Source organism: Schistocerca piceifrons, chromosome 1 (genome assembly GCF_021461385.2).
Source record: "Schistocerca piceifrons isolate TAMUIC-IGC-003096 chromosome 1, iqSchPice1.1, whole genome shotgun sequence".
NCBI classification, from domain to species: Eukaryota; Metazoa; Arthropoda; class Insecta; order Orthoptera; family Acrididae; genus Schistocerca; species Schistocerca piceifrons.
The window spans coordinates 325919180-325939470 of NC_060138.1; the positions used below are offsets into that span (position 1 = coordinate 325919180).

The window sequence follows — 20291 nt, forward strand, 5'->3', positions numbered from 1 at the left end:
TCCATGTAGAACACTTGTGCGACCCATTCATGAGTACTGCTCCAGTGCTTCAGATCCCCACCAGGTCAGATTAACCTACACATTGAAGCGACTCAGAGGTGGGCTGCTAGATAAGTTACCCGTAGGTTCAAACACTGTGCGAGTATTGCAAAGATGCTTGGCAAACTTATATGAGAATTGCTGGAGTGAAGACAATGTTCTTTTTGTAGATCACTATTGAGAAAATTTAGAACATATGAAAATCAGGCTTGTATGGAGGCTTACAGATAGCCTTTTTTCCCTCACTCTGTTTGTGAGTGGAACAGGAAAGAAAATGATTTATAGTGGTACAAGGTACACTCCTCCGTGCACTATTTGGTTGCTTGTGTAGTATGTATATACAAAGAGGTCCAAAAAAATATATCCACTGTTTAAAAGTCCATAACTGGCAAACTAATTGACAGAGTTGTCTCATCTTTGGTAGTGTAATAGTTTGTAGCTCCGGCAATCGCGTTGTATTGCGTTGTTTTGTTTTGTCAGATGACAGTCCCCAGATAGTCAGTGTTTTGTTCTTAGTTGCACCTAGTTACTCGACTAAACATGGCTGGCGCAAGGCTTATATTCGATGAAAGGAAGTCAGTTTGAAGTGGTATTTTAAGTACGAAAACATTAATGAGGTTCAACGGCAATGGCGAAATGAGTATCAAACAGAGCCACCGACACGTTTAGCGATTCGTCGCATTCGGGACAGTCCAACTAACTCCCGCAGTGTGTTACAACAATTCACTCACTCACCACAGAAGTCTGTGGGACAGTGTGCCCATGAAACTGGAGTGAGTCACTCAAGTGTTCGGCGAATTTTGAAGACAGAAAGTGGAAGTGCTACATCCCACAACTGCTACACACAATGAACGAGGACGACCCAGATTGTAGAATGGAGTACTGCAAGTGGTTTACTAACATGGTACGCAATGATGAAGAGTTTGCAGAGATGATTGTGTGGTCTGATGAGGCACAGTTCAAACTCAATGGCACAGTAAATCACCACGATTGCATCTACTGGGCCGCCGAAAATCCGAACATCCAAGTAGACAAAGCTGTGAGTTTGCCAGGAGTAAATGTGTGGTGTGGGTTGTCTTACTGGGGCTTGATTGGGCCAGTCTTCTTTGACGGCACAGTTATCGGTGAGGTGTACCTTCAGAAGCTTCAGACATCCATTTTACCTGGCATCCGAGACTTGTATGGAGATGGAAGAGTTTACTTTCAACAAGATGGTGCCCCAGCCCACTACCAAAATCGTGTTAGGGCGTATCTCGACGAAAATCTACCAGGAAGATGGATAGGCCATAGAGGTGCTGTGGAGTATCCACCACGTTCCCCAGACCTAACTCCTCTGGACTTTTACCTGTGGGGAACACTAAAGGTCGTCGTTTATCGACAAAAGCCACGCACATTGGATGAACTTCGAGAATCCATCGTACATTCACTTGCAAATATCCAACTGAACACGTTGCAGTCAGTAGTTCGTGCTGCAGTTCGGCGGCATCGTTTGTGTGTGAATGTTAATGGTTAATGATGACAATTTCGAACACCTACAGTGATTTCTTTAAGTTGGACTTTAAGCTACACTTTCACCAAAAATGAGACAACTCCGTCAATTAATTTTCAAGTTATGGACGTTTAAACAGTGGACACATTTTTTGGACCCCTCTGTATATTAAAATATGGAAGAAAATTGTGACTGCCTACTACATTACAAAATATTAGTTGAAACTAACCTAAAGCTTCGTGATTTATTTCAAATGTTTTCTTCCACAATTATCTGTACCTGACAATCAGTGAGTTGCAGCTATAACAGTCTTACAATTTGGAGATAACAGTATGGTTTGGATCTACGAGGCGTGTTTTTTAAGTAGGTACCGTTTTGACATTAAAAAAAAGATGTGCTAAGACATCTCAATAATTTTATTTTTACATGAAAGCTTGTACCTTAATCTACGCACTGACGCCATTACAGTCTGATTCTTCCTTGTTTCCGTTGTGTACTGAGTGTTTAAGGTGCCTCTGATAATCGTGAGTCCCTCCGACTGTGAAGACAGACAGGCTGTTATAACATTTCTTAGTGCTGAAGGCATAAAAGCGATCGATATTCATCGTCAGATCTGTGCAGTTTACGGAGAAAAAATTATGAGTGATGGAATGGTAAGAAAGTGGGTGAGAGCATTTAAAGATTGCCGCACAAATATGCATGATGAACAATGGAGTGGGCATCCTTCGGTCGTTAATGAAAGTTTGGTGCAGGAAGTGGACTATAAGGTGAGAGAAAACAGACGCTTTACGATTTCTACCTTGCAGGATGACTTTCCTAATGTTTCTCGCAGTGTTTTGTATGGCATTGTGACCGAGCACTTGAATTACCAAAAAGTGTGCGCACGTTGGGTAACGAAAATGTTGACGGATGTGCACAAAACCAAACGTTTACACAGTGCATTGACTTTCCTTGAGCGGTACCACAACGACGGTGATGATTTCTGAAGCCAAATTGCTATGGGTGATGAAACATGGGTGGCCTACGTCACACCAGAATCAAAGCAACAGTCCATGGAAATTGAGGGAGGGTTTCGTTTTGCTGCAAGACAATGCCCGTCCGCATGTGGCGAATCAGACCAAAGATCTCATCACATCTTTTCGATGGGAAGCTCTAGATCATCCTCTGTACAGCCTTGATCTTGCACCCAGTGACTACCATCTGTTCCTGCACTTGAAGAAACACTTGGGCAGTCAGCGTCTTCAAGACGATGACGAAGTCAAAACAGTGGTGATGCAGTGGTTAACAAGTCAGGTGGCAGACTTCTATGAGGAGGGTATTCAAAAACTGGTACAACGTTATGACAAGTGCCTCAATATTGGCGGAAATTATGTAGAAAAGTAGATTAAGGTGCAGGCTTTCATGTAAAAATAAAATTATTGAGATATCTTAGCATGTCTTATTTTAATTTCAAAATGGTACTTACTTAAAAAACACACCTCGTACTAATAATCCCTCATTCAGTTATTTTTATCAAAAGATCATATAAAAATATACTGGTTTTGAAAAACTATGTACTGTCAAGTGAGGCTACTTAGGATGGTTTCATTTTTCAAATTACTGTAAACTGTAGAAATTAAGTGTCACAAAGACATTGATTGTGCATGAATACCAGTGGCCGTATGTTCTAATTAGTTTTGACATGAACTGAGTATTTATCCTTTGCTTATGCCTGAAAAGTAATATTTTCTTGCTGTCCCAAGTTACCCTTGATATGGGGTAACCTGGGTCAGTAACTTAATCTTAACAGTATTCATATATCTTGATGTCTGTGTCTCAAGTTAACCTATATTTTTGGTTATTTGGCACATTGCAGAAACAACAAATAAGACAAATCATTGATTTATTTCCAAACTAATGCATTTATCTCCCCTTTAGTACACAACATATCAAATTACAGAATATTGCACTTGATTCAAATATAGACTGGAACATTGAATACATATCTACCTCTACTAATTACTTTAGTTGGCCAAATAACTTTCATTATTTGATGTGTCTTAACACTGTCTATGTCATCAACTGTAGGAAATACAAATATATTTGTTTTCTTTCCTTGGTAGCTACGAAGAAATTTGCACCTGTAGGTTCTGTCAGTTTTTATTGAAAGCACTTGCCATACAAAAAACTTTTCCTTCTGTTTCTTGTTGCCTTCATTATACAAAAGTTGTATAATCACAAAATCATTAACATTTGGCTGGGTGGTTCCAGAGGGTTCCTCAAAATTTTTGTTATCATTTGCAATGGGATCCAAAAACTCGGAGTCACATTCTTCATCTGATGCACCAAAATTATCAAAGTCAAATTCATCACACGTGTTATGACCTGAGAATGATGCAGTATCAGATGCAGACTCTGAGTCATCATTATCACAATGCTTCTGTTTTTGGGTCTCAGGCAGAACTAAATTGGAGTCTACCTCATGTTTCACTTCACTGGAATCACCCGTTCTATGCTCCTTAGGGTGGGCCCGTCTAGTCCCATTGTTCTTCAGATGTTCAATCATTTGTGTTGAAATGCTTTGACTTGCAGTGAGCTGAAGCCTCTGTTGCTTTTTCGGGATTTTAGTTTCAGAAGTCCAAGTTTCATGCAAAAATTCTTGTCGTGATGCTGTCCAGTGACTCTCCTCAATAGTTGTTTTTGGTAGCCTTGCTAACATTGTTGTGCATCAGGTAGACTGATTCCACTTGCCTGGAATCCACTTATCAAATTCTCGCCTGCTCTCTCAGCAAGACGATTTAAACCCTTCTTCAGTGGACATAGAAAGGTGTCCTTAGGAATTGCTCCGCAATGTTTATTTTTCCGTTCTTCTAGCACCTTTCTCCATTCAAATATTAAGGGTCTGAAGAATGCTAGGTCTAGTGGCTGATGCAGATGTGTTACATTGGGTGGCAGTAGAACAAATTTGATATTGTTCTTCTCACATTCTTGGATCACTCTTACAGAAATATGACTTGAGAGATTGTCACCAATAATAACCTTTGGTCCATCTCCTAATGATTTCAAATATGTTAAAACTAGAGTAAAGAACCAATCTTCAAAAATTGGACCTCCAAACCACCCAGATTTTGATCTGATGTATCTTGCTCCCTGAGGTCCTCCTTGCACCCATGTTTGATATAGGCGATCTACCATATAAACAATATAGGGGGACAGTGAATGCCCACTGGTTGTTCCAGCAAACATTATTGAAGTGCTTGACTTAGAAAAGTCTACCGGTCATTCAGGATGCTTGCCTATCTGCTGAACAATAACTTTCTTCCTTCCTGGGTCATCACACATGTTTGTCTCATCATAATTATTGCCTCGGTGGGCACATCATTTACTGTTACCTGTAATGCTTCAAAGTAGTTTGTTATTATTTGTTGATCTACAGCAACTCTGGCTCTCTTGATGTTCTCATTTAACCTCACTTTCAGTTGATCAGATTGTCTCTTCAGAAATGATTTCACCCAGTCAACACCATGCATGTTGGTTCTGAATCTTGGCTCTTGCACACCAATTTTGGCAAGATATCTTTTGACAATTGGTCGCACTTCAAATTCGGTCAAAGGGAAACCCCAGTCTGCAATCAGGAGTATAGAATCTGTCAATATTTTTTCATCATCTGTTGATAGAATGCATGGATGCCCATATTTTTTGGTGTTTTTCCCAGCTATTCTACGAGCTATTGTACTCTTAGATACGCCATATCTCTCAGCAGCTTTCCTTATTGACATTTATTTCTTCTTCACAGCTTCCAAAGCGAGTTGAAGGCTATCATCCGAAAAGTCATGGTATTTTCGGGCTCCTAACCACCTATTGTACTGCCTTGGCATGTTAATTAGTCTGAAATATAATTAAAACAATCAATAGTAGTGAAAACAATCAATAGTAACTAATTTTGTGGACGCTTATTGAATCAAATGTAACTTGGGACACTGTCCCAAGTAAACCCAAAACTAAAATTCACAACTTAAAAAAAATTGGTTCATTAGGTTGGCAGCTATGCAGAATACAAAGCAACTCTGCTGTTGTTGAAAAGTAGGGTTATAACAATGCAACCTCATCAGCTTTACAATTTCATTACCTAAGCTAATACGTACAAAGTTTTAACGTGTATTTTTCGAGAAAATTAGGTACGTCACTTAAATCCAACTACAGTTACACCCCTACCTTGCTATTTCCTGGAAAAATGTGTATCTTGCATGTAAACATACAGTTTCAGACACCTGTTGCGTTATGGTAGGTCTTCACTGATGCAATGAATGTCAAAGATATTTCGAAGTTTGCGTTTATGTTGTCCGAAGTTGGACTGCAGTCCCAAGTAACCCTGTTTGACAGTGCAGGAGTATGTGATTGCCTTGTAGCTGTTTGTTTACAGAACAACGACGATCAAAATTTAAGCATATCGGTAACACATAGTAGGCAAGAACACATATTTGGGCAAGAGCACTATATTGGATTTTGTCCCCCACCCCTTCCCCTTTTTCGCTAAAAACCTTGGTTGGAGTAACAAGTTTATTTGTAGCATAGTCTGAGGTCTACATTAGGTTGAAAAGCAATAATTTTGTTGACAGTCGTGGAACTCGGCGAATGAGAAATGAATGTTGTGGTAACAGAAGACGTGTGGGTTTGCCTAATATTTTGTTTGCGCCATATTTAAATGCATTTCGCATATTTAACACATTTTTCATACTTAAAATCAAAGCTACTAGGTCATGCCCAAAAACATATATTAGAAAATGAACAAGCATATGGCGCGTGTTTTGATGCATATTACGTACAGATATCGTACACAAAGGGGAAACATGCAAGGGGCGTTCCACTACGTATCCTTTACCGTATTTGATGTGTTTTTACGCATTTGCTATCGCTGCTGGCATGGGTTCAAAGACTAATTCGTAGTGCAAAAGTTTCGGTGGTAAGCTGAACTTAATATGTTAAAAAACATTTAGAGACATTGTCCTGAATGCGTAATTTGTGTTATGCTCTAAACTACTCTGCCATTCAACTAATAATTCTTAATCAGTTGGCTTCAGTCAATCACGTAAGGCTCTAATCTGTAACTCTGACTATGCTGCACATTAGTATGTCACCATAATCGAGATTATTCGCATTCGAACCTAGTTTCTACATTTAATTCTCTTAACGGAAGCTCCATTCAAACATTCTGCATTGACTTGACGTTCCAAAGCAACAGCTGAAGGCAAGTCTGTATAAAGGCTGTGGCCGACAGGTTATGACGTCACATATGACAACGGCGAGGCCAACGACAACAGAGATGCTTACAGATCTAGTCACCAGGTAGCGCTGTCATGCATTCGGCCTTTCTGATGACGTCATGAGGCGATTCCTCTGGGACCGCCGAGGCCAACGAGAAAGATGTGTTGGAAAGATTCGAATCGTAGGCCTCGGGTCCCGCGAGAGCACGTCATGTCGAACGCTAACGAAATTCGGTAGCAGTTCCTGCAGTCGTCGAGATTACGAGTGACGTCAAATTGACGTCACTTTGGCAGGCAGTAGTGTGAGGGTCAGGGTAGGTTTGAGTTTTGTTCGCGGGAGCATCAGCATTTAGGAACGTCTTATTTGACAGTGGGTCGAAAGGGAATTCGTGAACTACGTGAGGCAATAAGCGAAGCTGTATTGGAGATCCGTAATTAGGCATGGAAGCAGATAAGCTGAAATTACCCCAGAATAAGGACAGTACAATGTGCTTTTCGTCTAGTGGCAAGGTACAAAGTAAAGTTTACTTGTTTGGTGAACCATGCGCGTCAAGAATATGCGTTAGAAACCATTCCTTCCGAAATTGGTTCATCTTCAAATACTGTTTGCGATTACTATGATGTCTGTAGGAAGGTGTGTTACCTAATTGTACCTAATTGTGATGAATGGCAGTGTTGCTGTGCTTGGTAAAAAGTTTGTTAAAATAGATGAATCACAACTCGTAAGTGTAGGAAAGGACGAAGTTTGAAAAACGAAATTGAGCAGATATAGGTGTTTGGAAGCAGTTAAAGGGAGTCACGAATGTGCTTTATAGTTATTAAATTCGAGGTATAAATAAACTTTGATGTCCCTTTTTAAGCACTTGATCTTGCCTGGAACGAAAGTAATTACCGGCGGCTGGCAGATTCGAAAACGAATTTGTCAACCATTCAATCGAATATGCCTTAGAAAGATTCGTTGATCCACACGCAGAGTTAAGAGGGCATGTGGAAATCTCTCTAATCCTCTGTTATAAGAAGGCTGACCGGGAAACAGATGAACTGTACATATTTCAGAACCTGTATTTGTAAAATTTGCGGTGTTGGGTGGTGGCAAAAAAACTCCTTAACGAGATTTTGTTTTCCTGAAAGATGTAGTTACAGTTTATCCCTGCTACGGCAAAATAGGATTGCTCCCGGATGCGAATATGAAACGCGAAATTGTTGATGGGGATGACTAGTACGGTAAATTATAGTTTTTTTTTTTTAAAATAGGGATTTACTTTACATGAGCAATAGGATTCTCCATAATCATAGCTGTTCTTTTTTCAATGTTGTAACCAGAATCTATATTTGGCGTCGTGATCGTGAGAGACTACTACGAAGATTGGTTTTGTGTAGAAGTGAAATGCTTAGCAATTTTTAAGTAGTGTGTTTGTTTTTAAATATTATTGCATTTGTACACATTCCATATTATGCCATGGAAGTGGTTTTTGTGTCTGAGCATTGTATTTTCATCTGTTCCTAAGAGACTGAATGCCACGCAGTTTCATATTAATGACGTACATTAATAACATGGATATGGAGAAATGTTGGATACGAGTCGTCGGCTATGGCCAGTAACAAATACCAGAAACAATATTGTGACTATAACGTGATGTAGGCGATTTTTTTTTTTTTTTTAAACAGGCTCATGTCACCACAATCAGCAATTTTTAGTTTCACATTCGTTGGCTTCGCCTAGCCGAAGCCTCTTACGTGTATCGAATATTTCGCCAGACCAAATAACATTACAGTAACAGCTGCATCATCCCTATGTTTATGACTGATTGAGTGATACATACTTATACAGAGTTTCTAGTTAACATACGAATGACGATATTTTGATTGCCGTGGTACGTAGCATTGAAATGAGGCTCATACATGCTTCATGTAAGCGTAACCCCTAAGGCACTGCGTTTAGTATTCTGAATGTTAAAACAATATTTATAAGTATGGAATAGTTATGTGCTGTATGAAGTTCAGCAAAATTTCATAAACTCATTTGAACTAAACTAACAATTTAGACATTACTTATTCCATATTATGGTTCTCTACATATAAATTTGCTTTGGTGAGTGGCCTTTCCTGTGCCAAACAATAAAGTAAGTCTGGTTATCTAAGATAACCCAAAACAAAAGTACACTGTACAAAAATAACTTGTGCACAGAATTGAAACAATCAAGATAAAATTTAGGCAGTTCAGAACATCTTGTAATATACAGGTGGCCTGGTTGCAAGATATTGTCAAAAACTGAAAAATGAGCAGACACCCCTTACCATTACGAGCCAGGTAGATCTCTCTGACATGTGGTGCGAGTCCTAGTTCAGTAGTTATCACGCCCCAATTTTCTCTAGAAATATATAGTTTTGAGCTAAAAACTTTAAATTTGCTAGCCTGAAAAAGTTGAACTTTGGACATATTCATTTGGCAGAACAATATTTTGTGAACAATCCGAAGTTTCTCAGTTGCACAATTTAACTCAGTGCCTGATATTCAGAAGTTAAATTTTGAGCTTGTTATATTGACATTTTGAGTAGCTTTTCAGTTTTTGTGGTTTCCAAACTCAATGTAAATATTAGCATGATTCCTTGAAATTTCTTGCAACATATCAGTTATTACTTACTCTCCAATGATTTTGTCATCAGCAAGTTTTCTTCTCCACTATTACTGCTCCATCTCATCTTTCAGCCCTACATTAAGGGTCTTCACATGTAGACCAGTCTTGTCAGATCAGTTCCTGAATTCGTGATGTATATTAGGATAGGTATGGTGTTGGGAGCATTCACAAGATGCTTCGTGCTTTATTGGTGATGTTTGTGATTACCTATAGCTACTGTGTGCTCCATGGTGAAAGTAGTTGGTTTTAGGAATGAGGGTGTAAAGATCAGGCTTGTTCTGCCCATATATGTTGAACATTTGTGGACAGTGATTATTTAGTAGTGTTCAGGATGCTTAGCTCTGAATGTTGTAGCCAATGTGAGGATTAAAAATGATTGTAATGGGTTATTTAATGAATTTTCATTCTGTTTGTTGTAAGTTGTCACCACTGACTGGTGATAAGACAAACTCTACAAAAGCAAGTGAGATGTACTTTGCAGGGTACACATTTTCAAGCACAAAGCATGTGTACCACAATGTTCAGTTGTTAACTGGCAACACTGCACTACGTCTGTGCCTTGACCTGCCACCAGATATGAATCATTCTGAATTTTCTTTTCATTCACCTTGAGTGTGCTTTAAAGTTGGGTATGCTTGTCTGTGTCAACTCATTACTTTCTGAAAATTATTTTCTTTAAATTTCCTGCCATTTTGGTCCTTTTGACATCGCTAAGTACACTTTAGGTGGCAAGCTTGTTTCTCTCCTGTCAATCTTATGAAGAATGCTCTGCAAATGCATTTAGCACTTAAGTATTGCCATTAGTTGCACATAATTTAGACGACTTTTTCTGTAAAAATTTCTTTTATTGGATACCTACCGTCTGGGTGCTACAGCATCTTCTGAATACCAATGTCTCAACATCTTTACCAGGATAAAACATCTTTATAAATTTCATTTCATCCGTATCTAGGAGTGGTAGAATTTTTTGCTAGATTATTGCCATATTGAACTGCCATTTTTTTAAAAAATGAACCTTAAGCAATAAAATTTGGAACCATAGTAATAATTACTGGACATGCATTTATGTGTTGCAATGTTGGTTTTGTTGAGCAATGTGTTTGTAGAGCAGCAAGCCATACTCCTTCCATCCATACCAAGCCTTAGAATAGCTTCATCTCCTTGGTATTCATTGGTTCACTATTATTCACTTTTGTAAATTGCTGCTAAGGGCCAATAGTTACTTCACTGCAAACTTATAGATATTAGGGCTGTTCCATGAGAACTTGGACATAAATCAGAAAACTAAAAAAAGTATTACAGATCTGATTATACCAGTTCTTAGCTGAAACATTTTTAAAATTTTAATTTTTAGTCTGAAGCTCTATATGTTAAGTGCTGGATAGAACAAATGGCTTTGTAACTTGTCTAACATTTCAGCTTCTAGTTACCCCTGAAAACTAAGTTGTCAAAGCAATGCAACAAAGTAATGTGAAAACATCTGTTAACAAAATATCTCAGAAATAATTACAAATATCTTAAGCCACCCCATTTCAATAGCTTTTATGTAATTTATTTTATTAGTAAGGTTCCCAGTCTGGTTTGGTTTTATCATCTGTTATTTCATTACTGAAAGAAGCCTGAACTTTTCAGCAACAATGCAATTTTATGGATGGCTGAAAATAGACATGCAAGTACAACTTTGAGATACATAGTATCACAGTATGGAATGGCTGACATTCAGTGACTCTTAAAGTGTTGCACATTGAATAGTTATACATTGGTTATACTGTAATTTTAGGCAGTTGTCTGTTGGTTTTCTTCAGTAAATGTTGGAGGGAATGTGTAAGGAAAGGAGGGAAGTGCTGTAAAAGAAAAGCAATTTTTAGAGAGAAGAAACTAATACACAGTAAAAGCGTAACATCTGAAAGGTGAACCAATAATCCTCTTTACTAAAGAGGGGATGAATAAATTGGTGCATAATACATGGAGAATGCAGTTATCTGTTTTAAAGAACAGTCTTTATTCATCTATAATCTAAACTAATTAAGTATCTTCTGTGGGAAACACCGAAAGTGCCAGGTTATAAAAAAAACCTCAATTTAGCCTATAGAAAAAAATACAATTTTACTCATTTCCTATTTACTGCAACAGAATGTTGACTGTATTGGAAGGTCAATATGAATTAAGCCTAAATTAGAAAAGCATTTTTATGTATTGTGTTGTTAGAAGCTTACTATGGTAAAAAGACATAATTATGATGTAAATGAGATATTGCATCATTTCTGGCAATGACAATATTTTCCACAATTCTCCAACAAGTCCCTTCATTTTTACTTTATCATCACATGAGCTGAGAATACTGGAAGTGATTTATGGAAAACGGCTTAGGTGATGAGGCTAACAAAGGAGATAGGGAAAAGAGAATGTTGAAATGACAAAGTTTAACTCATGCTCAACTTAGGATGCAAATAAACTTAATCACAGAAAATGCAGAAATTAAGTTAGAAGCAGCATTGAAGGCAAGCGGTGATGCCTGTGCCACCAACACCAGAACTCCAGATAAATTTACAGCCATATTAAAGAAAGCAGTTAGATGTGGCAACATTTTTACCTAGAAGTCTAGGAAAGCTTAAATCCAGGCCCAGAAAAACCTTTTGCTAATGTAAGATGACATTTTTAGGAGACTCCTGGAATGAAAGCTTTTGCGATAGTGAAAGATAAGGCAGAAAAGGTGATTTCAGAAGAGCTATGTAGTAACGACCTTGAAAGAAACACACACAGGAATTACCCCACATGAAAATAAAACTGGCTGCATCAAGGTCACAGGGTACACTGCACAACTTTTGCCTCTGGTACTATTATAAGAAATGAAAGTTAACAGCTAGGTTATTCTATAAGCCGAGACCAAATTTTGTGGCTTTATAAAGTACTATAGTCGGCAGTCAAGAGAAACAGGTTTGCACGATTTCAAAATGTGAGGGTTGCGAATGTATATCTGAAAGGTAAGCCCTCTTTGAACAAGAACTTACTGAAGCAGATGGTTGAATGAACCCAATTGGGGGTTTGAACCAGCAAGTCAGTCTGAAAGAGTTTCATGTTACTGTTGGTCAGTCTTGGTGCTCTTTACAGTAGGCTACCCCAATTCTTACAACACACATTTATAAAAACACGATAGTCAAGTTTTTTGAAGACAAAAACATGGCCTACACACTGGTACAAGTAGATTTTTCAGATAATTATATTGTTAAACTGCAGAATTAAATCCTGTTCAGAGCATGCTTTCAGAAATAAAATTATGCAACACATTATTTACACGCTCAGTGGTAGAAATGGTCACATTCATGACTGATGGTGCAGCCAGTCAGTGTAAGCATCATTTCCTCTCCTACAGCTTAACATTTTTGAGAGATTGCTATGAAATAAACAGTTCATGGCACTACTTAGCCACATCACACAGCAAAGGTGCTGCAGCTAGGTTTGTTGGACCTGGAAAGTGTGCAGTGTAGTATATCTGTAAAGTTGGGAAATATACTATCTGGTGTAGAGGACTTTGCAAAAATTGCAAGTGGAAGAAGTCACTGCTTAAGTATTTTTTATAACTCTGCCGTGCACACTGCAGAGAATGAGGAGGAATTAGATCAAATGTGGATGGGAATAGTTCCAATAGAGCAGACCTAACCATCTATGACATTACACCTACTTCTCCTTATTAATGAGTAACAATATTACTCACTACCCAACTGGAATAATTAAGCATACTGCCTTGCAGTTCTAGGGCATGTTGGTATAGTTGCTATGCTGGTAATAAAGTTCAAAATTTTTATGTGGGGGGGAGGTGATTTATGTTCAAAATGCTTAAAAAATATTATTTCTTAGAATGAATGATGCAAATGGGAACATATTTACATTTCCATCAAAGGAAGATAAATTTTAGGTGGTAAAAGACCATATTTTAGGGAAACTGCCTGCATCTACTATAGATCAGAGAAATAATTGCGATTTTCCCCATCCAATCAGCAATGCAGAATGAAACTAGTATTTTTCAAGTGAAAGTTTCAATCAATAACTGGGATTTTTTAATTTCATTAGTTAAATATTTAATGCATTTATCTCCGATTATATCTTAAAATTTTTTATATCTTGTTTACCTTTTTTGTGCATTTTAAAAGAAAATTGTATTATAAATCAGAACAATATGCGTATCTAAATTGTTGTTCCATTGCCGGACAGTATTTTTAGGTAAATTTCATTATATGAATGAATCATAAACTCTTAAGCTGAGGAGAGTGAAGATTCACTTGGTTTGGCAGCAGTGACTACTGGTGACTGAGGCTGGTGCAGCTATTCAGTTTGTGAGGGGGGGGGGGGGGAGGAGAGAGAGAGAGAGAGAGAGAGAGAGGGAGAGAGGGAGAGAGAGAGGGAGAGGGGGGGGGCAAGAGGGGGAGAGTCCAAAGGCAGTGCAGCCTTAAACATTCACCACATACACTGCAACGGTTTTAAAAGTAATTCAGACTTAATCAGCAGTCAGCTACAAATACATGTACATGCATCTTCAGGTGTTGTAAAGCCAACAGGTCTAAACAAAATATTAAGTCTCAGTATACTTGTTTGTACAAACACCATTTCCAGCTAGAGACGTTAACGGCTTCTCCAAATCAATCAGACATAAATGGATTTGAAACTCGTGTAGAGGAGTCAAAAACTTGTAACACACAAAAAATGACTGTACTTTGGTGTGCAGGAATGACACTTGAAAATTACGTACCTTGTTAAGATCCTACTCTATCCACAAGAAAAAATTGTTGTTGTTGTTGTTCATGGTCATAAGTACCATGCCACACGTCATCTGTGCAACTTGTCGCCAACTTACAAGCAGTAGCTGTTGTTCATGCTTCTTTGAGTCACTGTATGTACAGCATGAACCCCACCACATGACCCACTTGATAAGAAGGCTATTTTAGAAGCATTAAACTTCCCCTGCCATGCGTACTTGTTGGGCTTTTAATGCACATAAAGTGCTTTGGGTTTGAACATCAGCTGTCCCAGAGGTAGGTTTTTGTCCTTGGTTTCAGAAAATGAATGTCTTTTGAACGGAGCCCAAACAACGTATTTTGACTCAGTCAGAGGGCATTAACCAGGAATTTGGAAACAATCTGGGAATATTTTCCTTGTTTGTGTATACACCTTGAATAAGATCATGCTTTCTGAACAAAACTTGTAAATAAAAAAAAATGAGAAAAATCAGTCACATGCTGTGTGAAAGTATTTGTCTAAAAGTAAGAAATAAAATAGATTAGAAAGACATTAGACATGTCTTAAACTGGTATTTGAAATCATGTACAGCAAATGGAATGTCTAATGTTTCTCTAATCTGTTTTATTTCTTATTTTTAGCTAAATCATTTCACAAAACATTTTTTTATTTTCAAATACTTCACTGTTATTACATAGGCCTTTGTTATTTGGCAACAAATTAAATATTTTGATACTGGAATACTGTAAATTTTTCTGTATGTGAGATGGAATTTTTAAGTTATCAGTGGATGTCATTCTTCCTTCTCATGTTGTGATCATGATACATTTCATTGGTTTCATAGTGCACAGGAATGTCAACCATGATGCTCATAATGTAATAGTTATATTGGAAAGTTGCAGAAAGTATATAAATTTTCTTAAAGAGATTATGGTAGGAGGGTCTTGGGTTCTGCACATTCAGACAACCCTTATTGGCAGAAAGGAAATTTTCTTTGTTGTGAGTTATTTGCACAGAAGGATAACACTTAAGAGTGGAGATAATTAAAGTAAGTCAACCTCTTGACTGGTGTCTCCAATAAGTGAGATTGTCCCTGTGGCAAAACAAACTAAGCATAACATTTTCATGGTCTGGAGGACATGTTACCATATAACCTGCTACCTCTGTGGAGGTCTGAGACTTTAGTGGTATTGAAGTTTTGGTGCTGATGATATTAAGGAATGGAATAGGAAGTGACAAGATACTTCATATTGATTTTAAGGTCTGATGATGCGGTTATCCTGAAATGTGTCATGGAATGATAAATAAAATTTTGTTTTGGCAACCAAGCCTTGTATTACCATTTAGTGTCAAAGATGGTTGCAGATCTCCTTAGTTTTTGTTTGAAGTGATGATAAATCAATAATTTCATTGTGGTGACATTGTTACATCAGTAGATGACAATTTGGTAATTGTAGCCTCAGATGGAAGTTGTACAAAGTGATCCAGCCAACCCTTCCAGCTACATTTTATGGAACTCAGTTTTTGGCACAGTTCTGACAAACATGTCAGCTACTGTAGTCTAAGATAAAACAATGAAATGTGTGGCTTTTTGGGCTTGGGAAGGGCATCATTCCGTAGCTCAGTTGTGCGAATTGGTGAAGTGTTTAGATCAGGTCAGGAACATGTACTCTATATGCTAGAAATGCCCCTTCGACATGAAGCCTCTTTAAACTTAACAGGTCTAATATTTGATATGAAGGAAGTCAGTCAGTCTTGGTTGCAGGTCTGATATTTTTGTCCAAAGCTGTCCCCACCCTTTTCAAGGCCAAGTAAATAAAGCATTCTTTGGAAGTTAGTACGTGACGTTGATGTGTAGGAGATGCTGGGTAGTTACAGATAAGAAGCAAAACTGTACCTATATCAAATTGAGACCCTCTTCTGCTAGAAATCTGTCTACTACTGTAGCTGATCACTAGATGACACGTCTTGATAACACAATGTCATCGCAGATCTTGTATGCCCTTCCTACTGTAATGTATGGGTGTACTTGTGTAGTCATGTTAAGATTCATTCATTCACACTTGTTCTGTCTATCCCATCATGAAGGAGAGCCCTCAGGGTTGTGAACAATTAGTTATGCTTTAACAAGCAGAAGCAACCACTTCAGGCTACTTCTGTAAAATGTGCTAACAGTAAATTATGGCTAGCACTAATATACTTACTGACAATTATAATAATTACTTCCAGATTACGTTATATGTGTATTTTTGGAGAAAAACAATATCTCTCTCTCTCTCTCTCTCTCTCTCTCTCTCTCTCTCTCTCTCCCCCCCCCCCCCTCCTCCCTCCTCCTTCCGGTAGCGATGGAAGAAATGCCACCTCGTCCTCCTGTACTACCCAGTTACAGTTTTATAAGTAATACTTCAAATCAAGCATTTATGTAACTTCACATGGATATATACATATATTCTAATAAATTGAGGAATGGGTAATGAGGTGCTCTTTTAGTTTGTTTTTAAATATTTGAGGATTTCTGATTTCCTGCCTAAAGTCCACTGGCAACTTGTTCTAGAATTCTGCACCTGAGTATTGAACTCCATTTTCAACAATAAAGAGGGATGCATAGTCTGTATGAAAATAATTTTTATTTCTAGTATTTTGGTTCTGAATTGCTGATTTTTTTTTTTTTTTTTTTTTTTTTTTTAATTCACTCTTGTTATTAACAAGAAGTACCATTAGGGTGTATATGATTGGATATAAGTGTAAGAAGAATCCCTAGGTCCCTGAAAAGGCTTCTATGATTTGTTTGTCTATCAATTTTACACAATTTTCTTATTGCACAGTTCACTAAAACACACACACACTTTTCCACCATAGGGTGCAATGCCCAAGAAAAGGATAAACTTAGTGATAATATTGCAAAGTATGCTATCAATCATCTGCTGGTCAACATAGTGAGATTTTGTGAGTGCACAGCAGTCAGAACTGAAATTTTTGGTTAATTTATCCACATGGTGATACCATCTGTTTATTATCCATCTTGGTGTCCAGCAACATCACCCATGGGGCCACATCCAGTTTAAACACATTAATCTCAACTTCTGGTACCTGAAGTCGTCATTATTTGTTTGGAATAGTATAATAAGAGTTTTGTAAGAGTAACGATTAAGGTGTTGTCTGTGAACCATTTGTAAGCCTGTTCCATTATTCTCCTGACTATAACAGGTATGGATGTGTTTGGGCCTTTTATCACCATATTTAAGTCTTAAGCTAACTTTACCGTTTTTGAAGAGTCATCCAATGTTTCCAATAAATACCTTTATGTAGACAAAGAATAGGAGCAGGCGAAACACTGAATCTTCGACCATACCATACTTGTTTCCCCGTCTGAATTTAATCTTACTCCTCTTGTATCATTTGATAATGTGACACTTTTTTATTGTTAAGGTGTGACTCCTGCCATGCCAGGGGAAGACCTTTAATGCCATACCATTTTAGTTTCTGTAGCAGAATATTCTGATGTACACAGTTGAAGACCTTGGCAAAATCACAGATATTGCCAGTAGGGTAATTTTTGATTGTAGTATAACAAATAGGAACAAGAAAAGATTAACAAATTTCTGTTTTTGTATATGTTCATGTGATTTTTTTGTTTCTTTTCCCTTTGTCCCAGTAAGATTGCATCAATGTAAATGCAGTGGTATAAATAATGGTACACATGAGTAATGCCATACCATTTTAGTTTCTGTAGCAGAATATTCTGATGTACACAGTTGAAGACCTTGGCAAAATCACAGATATTGCCAGTAGGGTAATTTTTGTTTGTAGTATAACAAATAGGAACAAGAAAAGATTAACAAATTTCTGTTTTTGTATATGTTCATGTGATTTTTTTCTTTCTTTTCCCTTTGTCCCAGTAAGATTGCATCAATGTAAATGCAGTGGTATAAATAATGGTACACATGAGTGTGCTGCTCTAAGCGCTAATGAGGCTCTCTCTGTAGAAAATGTGGAAAAACATCTTCAGATTTTTCTTTCAGGTCGGAGTAGGTCTGTCCCATCTCTCTCGTCTGTCTTTTCCACACATGGACAGGGTAGCATGTTTGCTGGAATTGCAACTCTATTTCCTGATTGTAAAATATAGTTAAGGATTAATAAAAAGTGTGTTTATCAATTGATTCACTGCAACCTGGCGGAGAAGTAGTCACATACATGGTCTGGATTATAAATATGACAAATAATATATCCAGGCAGCTGCCAGTGTGTCATCAGTCAAGGAATAAAAAACACAAATCTCCTTTATAAATGGCTCGCTGTGCAATGAAATTGTAGGTACTTGTTACTTAAATGAATTATGTTAATGAAATTGTACTTTCATTCTTTCCTTTGACACGCACCATAGGCATCGTCACAGCTGTCCATTGTAGTGTAATCTCATTAACAGAACAACAATAATACAGTCAAGATATTTAACAATAATTCCATTTCTTTCAATCAAGAACTTTCTGCAACAAGAATTCATTTTCTTTTTAAAAATTATCCTAAATCCTGTTTATTTCTTCAAGAATTGAGTTTGAGGTCATTTATTGCACTTTCAGTAAAGAAGTTTTGTAGTAGCCAAACTGAGCTATTAAGGGTTTTCTCAGAAAGTTGGCCCAGTCTTCTGTTGTTGTAAGCTAGTTCCTCAAAAGTTGTCAGGGGAGACTTACCGGGCAGGATGAGAAGGAAGTTTTTCTTTCTCATCCCATCTGGTAAGTTTATAAACTGTACAGTGTGTGTAACAGTGGATGAGTCTCTGTGTGCTTTGAAAGCTGAAAGAAATACTTTGAGAATGGGATCCCTAATAATCAATATGCAGGAAACAGAAATTTGCAGTTATAACAACTTAGACATTGACACTGAATCAGATAAAACAAAAAGCTGCAAATTATACAAATATGTAATAGCAATCATTTCACAAAACAGTAAAAGTGTAAACTGTACTCTGTATTGTGAAGCACAGACATAATGAAGAACATGAAACACTGTGCCTACAATGTAATTGTTGAAAATACTGGCGTGTATGTGGCTGAGGCATGGGAATTGAGCAAGACTTAGCTATAGGTAGGTCACATGCACTTTAAGTAATGGCCTCTTTAGAATAAATCAAGTGCAAAGTTATGCCATATGGAAATGTATAATGAGTAGGGCAATAATAAAAAAGATTGTTATGAAGCAAGTGCTTCAGTACAGACATCTTGAGAAAACATTTGAATGCAAATGCTCAAAGAGTGTTAGTGGTATATGTAGATGGTGTAAAAACCAATCATGACAATAATATTTTTATGCATCTGTGGTTTCTAATACTTTGCCTGTAGAAGTGATTAGTGCCAGTTTCTTGTAAATGTCTCACGTATCTGAAATATGACAAACTGCTAAATACACTGCTGTCCATTAAAATTAAGACACCAGGGAGGGTAGAACATGTTTTTAAATTTGTATATACCTTGGGGGTCTAAGTGATGCTAATTTAGTACACAGAGCTGCAAACTGTCAGCAACAGTGGTTCTAACCTGGCTGGGCTGAGTCGAACTGTGCTTGGAATAGAGCTGTACTTATCGTGCTGTGTTGCTTCAGTTCTATGCCAAAATCCATCAGTCACAGTGGCTGCTAAGTGGTGATGTGAAAGTCTCTCTGCAGATCATGACCAAATGCTTCCAGTGGATGAAAGATATGGAGAATGTGCCAGTCAGGGGAACAGTTGGACACCCTCTATATTGTGCTTAGATCATGACAGCACAGGTAACATAAGGCTTTGTTATCTTGTTGAAAGATGTCATTGACATATTAAAGATATGGTAGCACCACTGAATTTATCACATCATACTTTGTGCATCTACACACTAACTCAGTCATGAGGTTGTACACAGAACTGGTGCAACTTCCAGCACCTCTCTCGACTGCAGCACCAAGGGAAGCTGCAACAGTAGTTGCCACTGTGAGGCAGTGACGAGTGCTCTAGACAACACCACAGTATGCATATGGAAATGTGTCTTGCTGCTAACAAGCTGACTCAAGATATGTGAGGTGTCTGTAGAATCTGCCTGGCTTAGTGAGAAAAATGTCACCTTTGGTGCTACTCAAGGGGAGCCATTGAGATCCCGTATGGCATTATCGATGCCCCCT

The 20291-nt window shown here is 37.7% G+C and overlaps 1 protein-coding gene across 4 annotated transcripts in view; it reads left to right on the forward strand.

Moving 5' to 3' along the window:
• The first annotated feature begins 6920 nt into the window (after nucleotides 1–6920).
• LOC124783285 (ribonuclease P protein subunit p21) overlaps nucleotides 6921–20291 on the forward strand; it is a 51724-nt gene continuing 38353 nt past the window's right edge. The window contains exon 1 of one of the 4 annotated variants that reach the window (XM_047254011.1): nucleotides 6921–7281. In XM_047254011.1, coding sequence (XP_047109967.1) covers nucleotides 7213–7281 — 69 coding nt within the window. In that variant the 5' untranslated portion in view covers nucleotides 6921–7212. Of the gene's footprint in view, nucleotides 7282–7777; nucleotides 7996–8211; nucleotides 8683–20291 lie in introns of those variants that run through there. The other 3 variants (XM_047254008.1, XM_047254009.1, XM_047254010.1) reach the window with 3 other exon arrangements.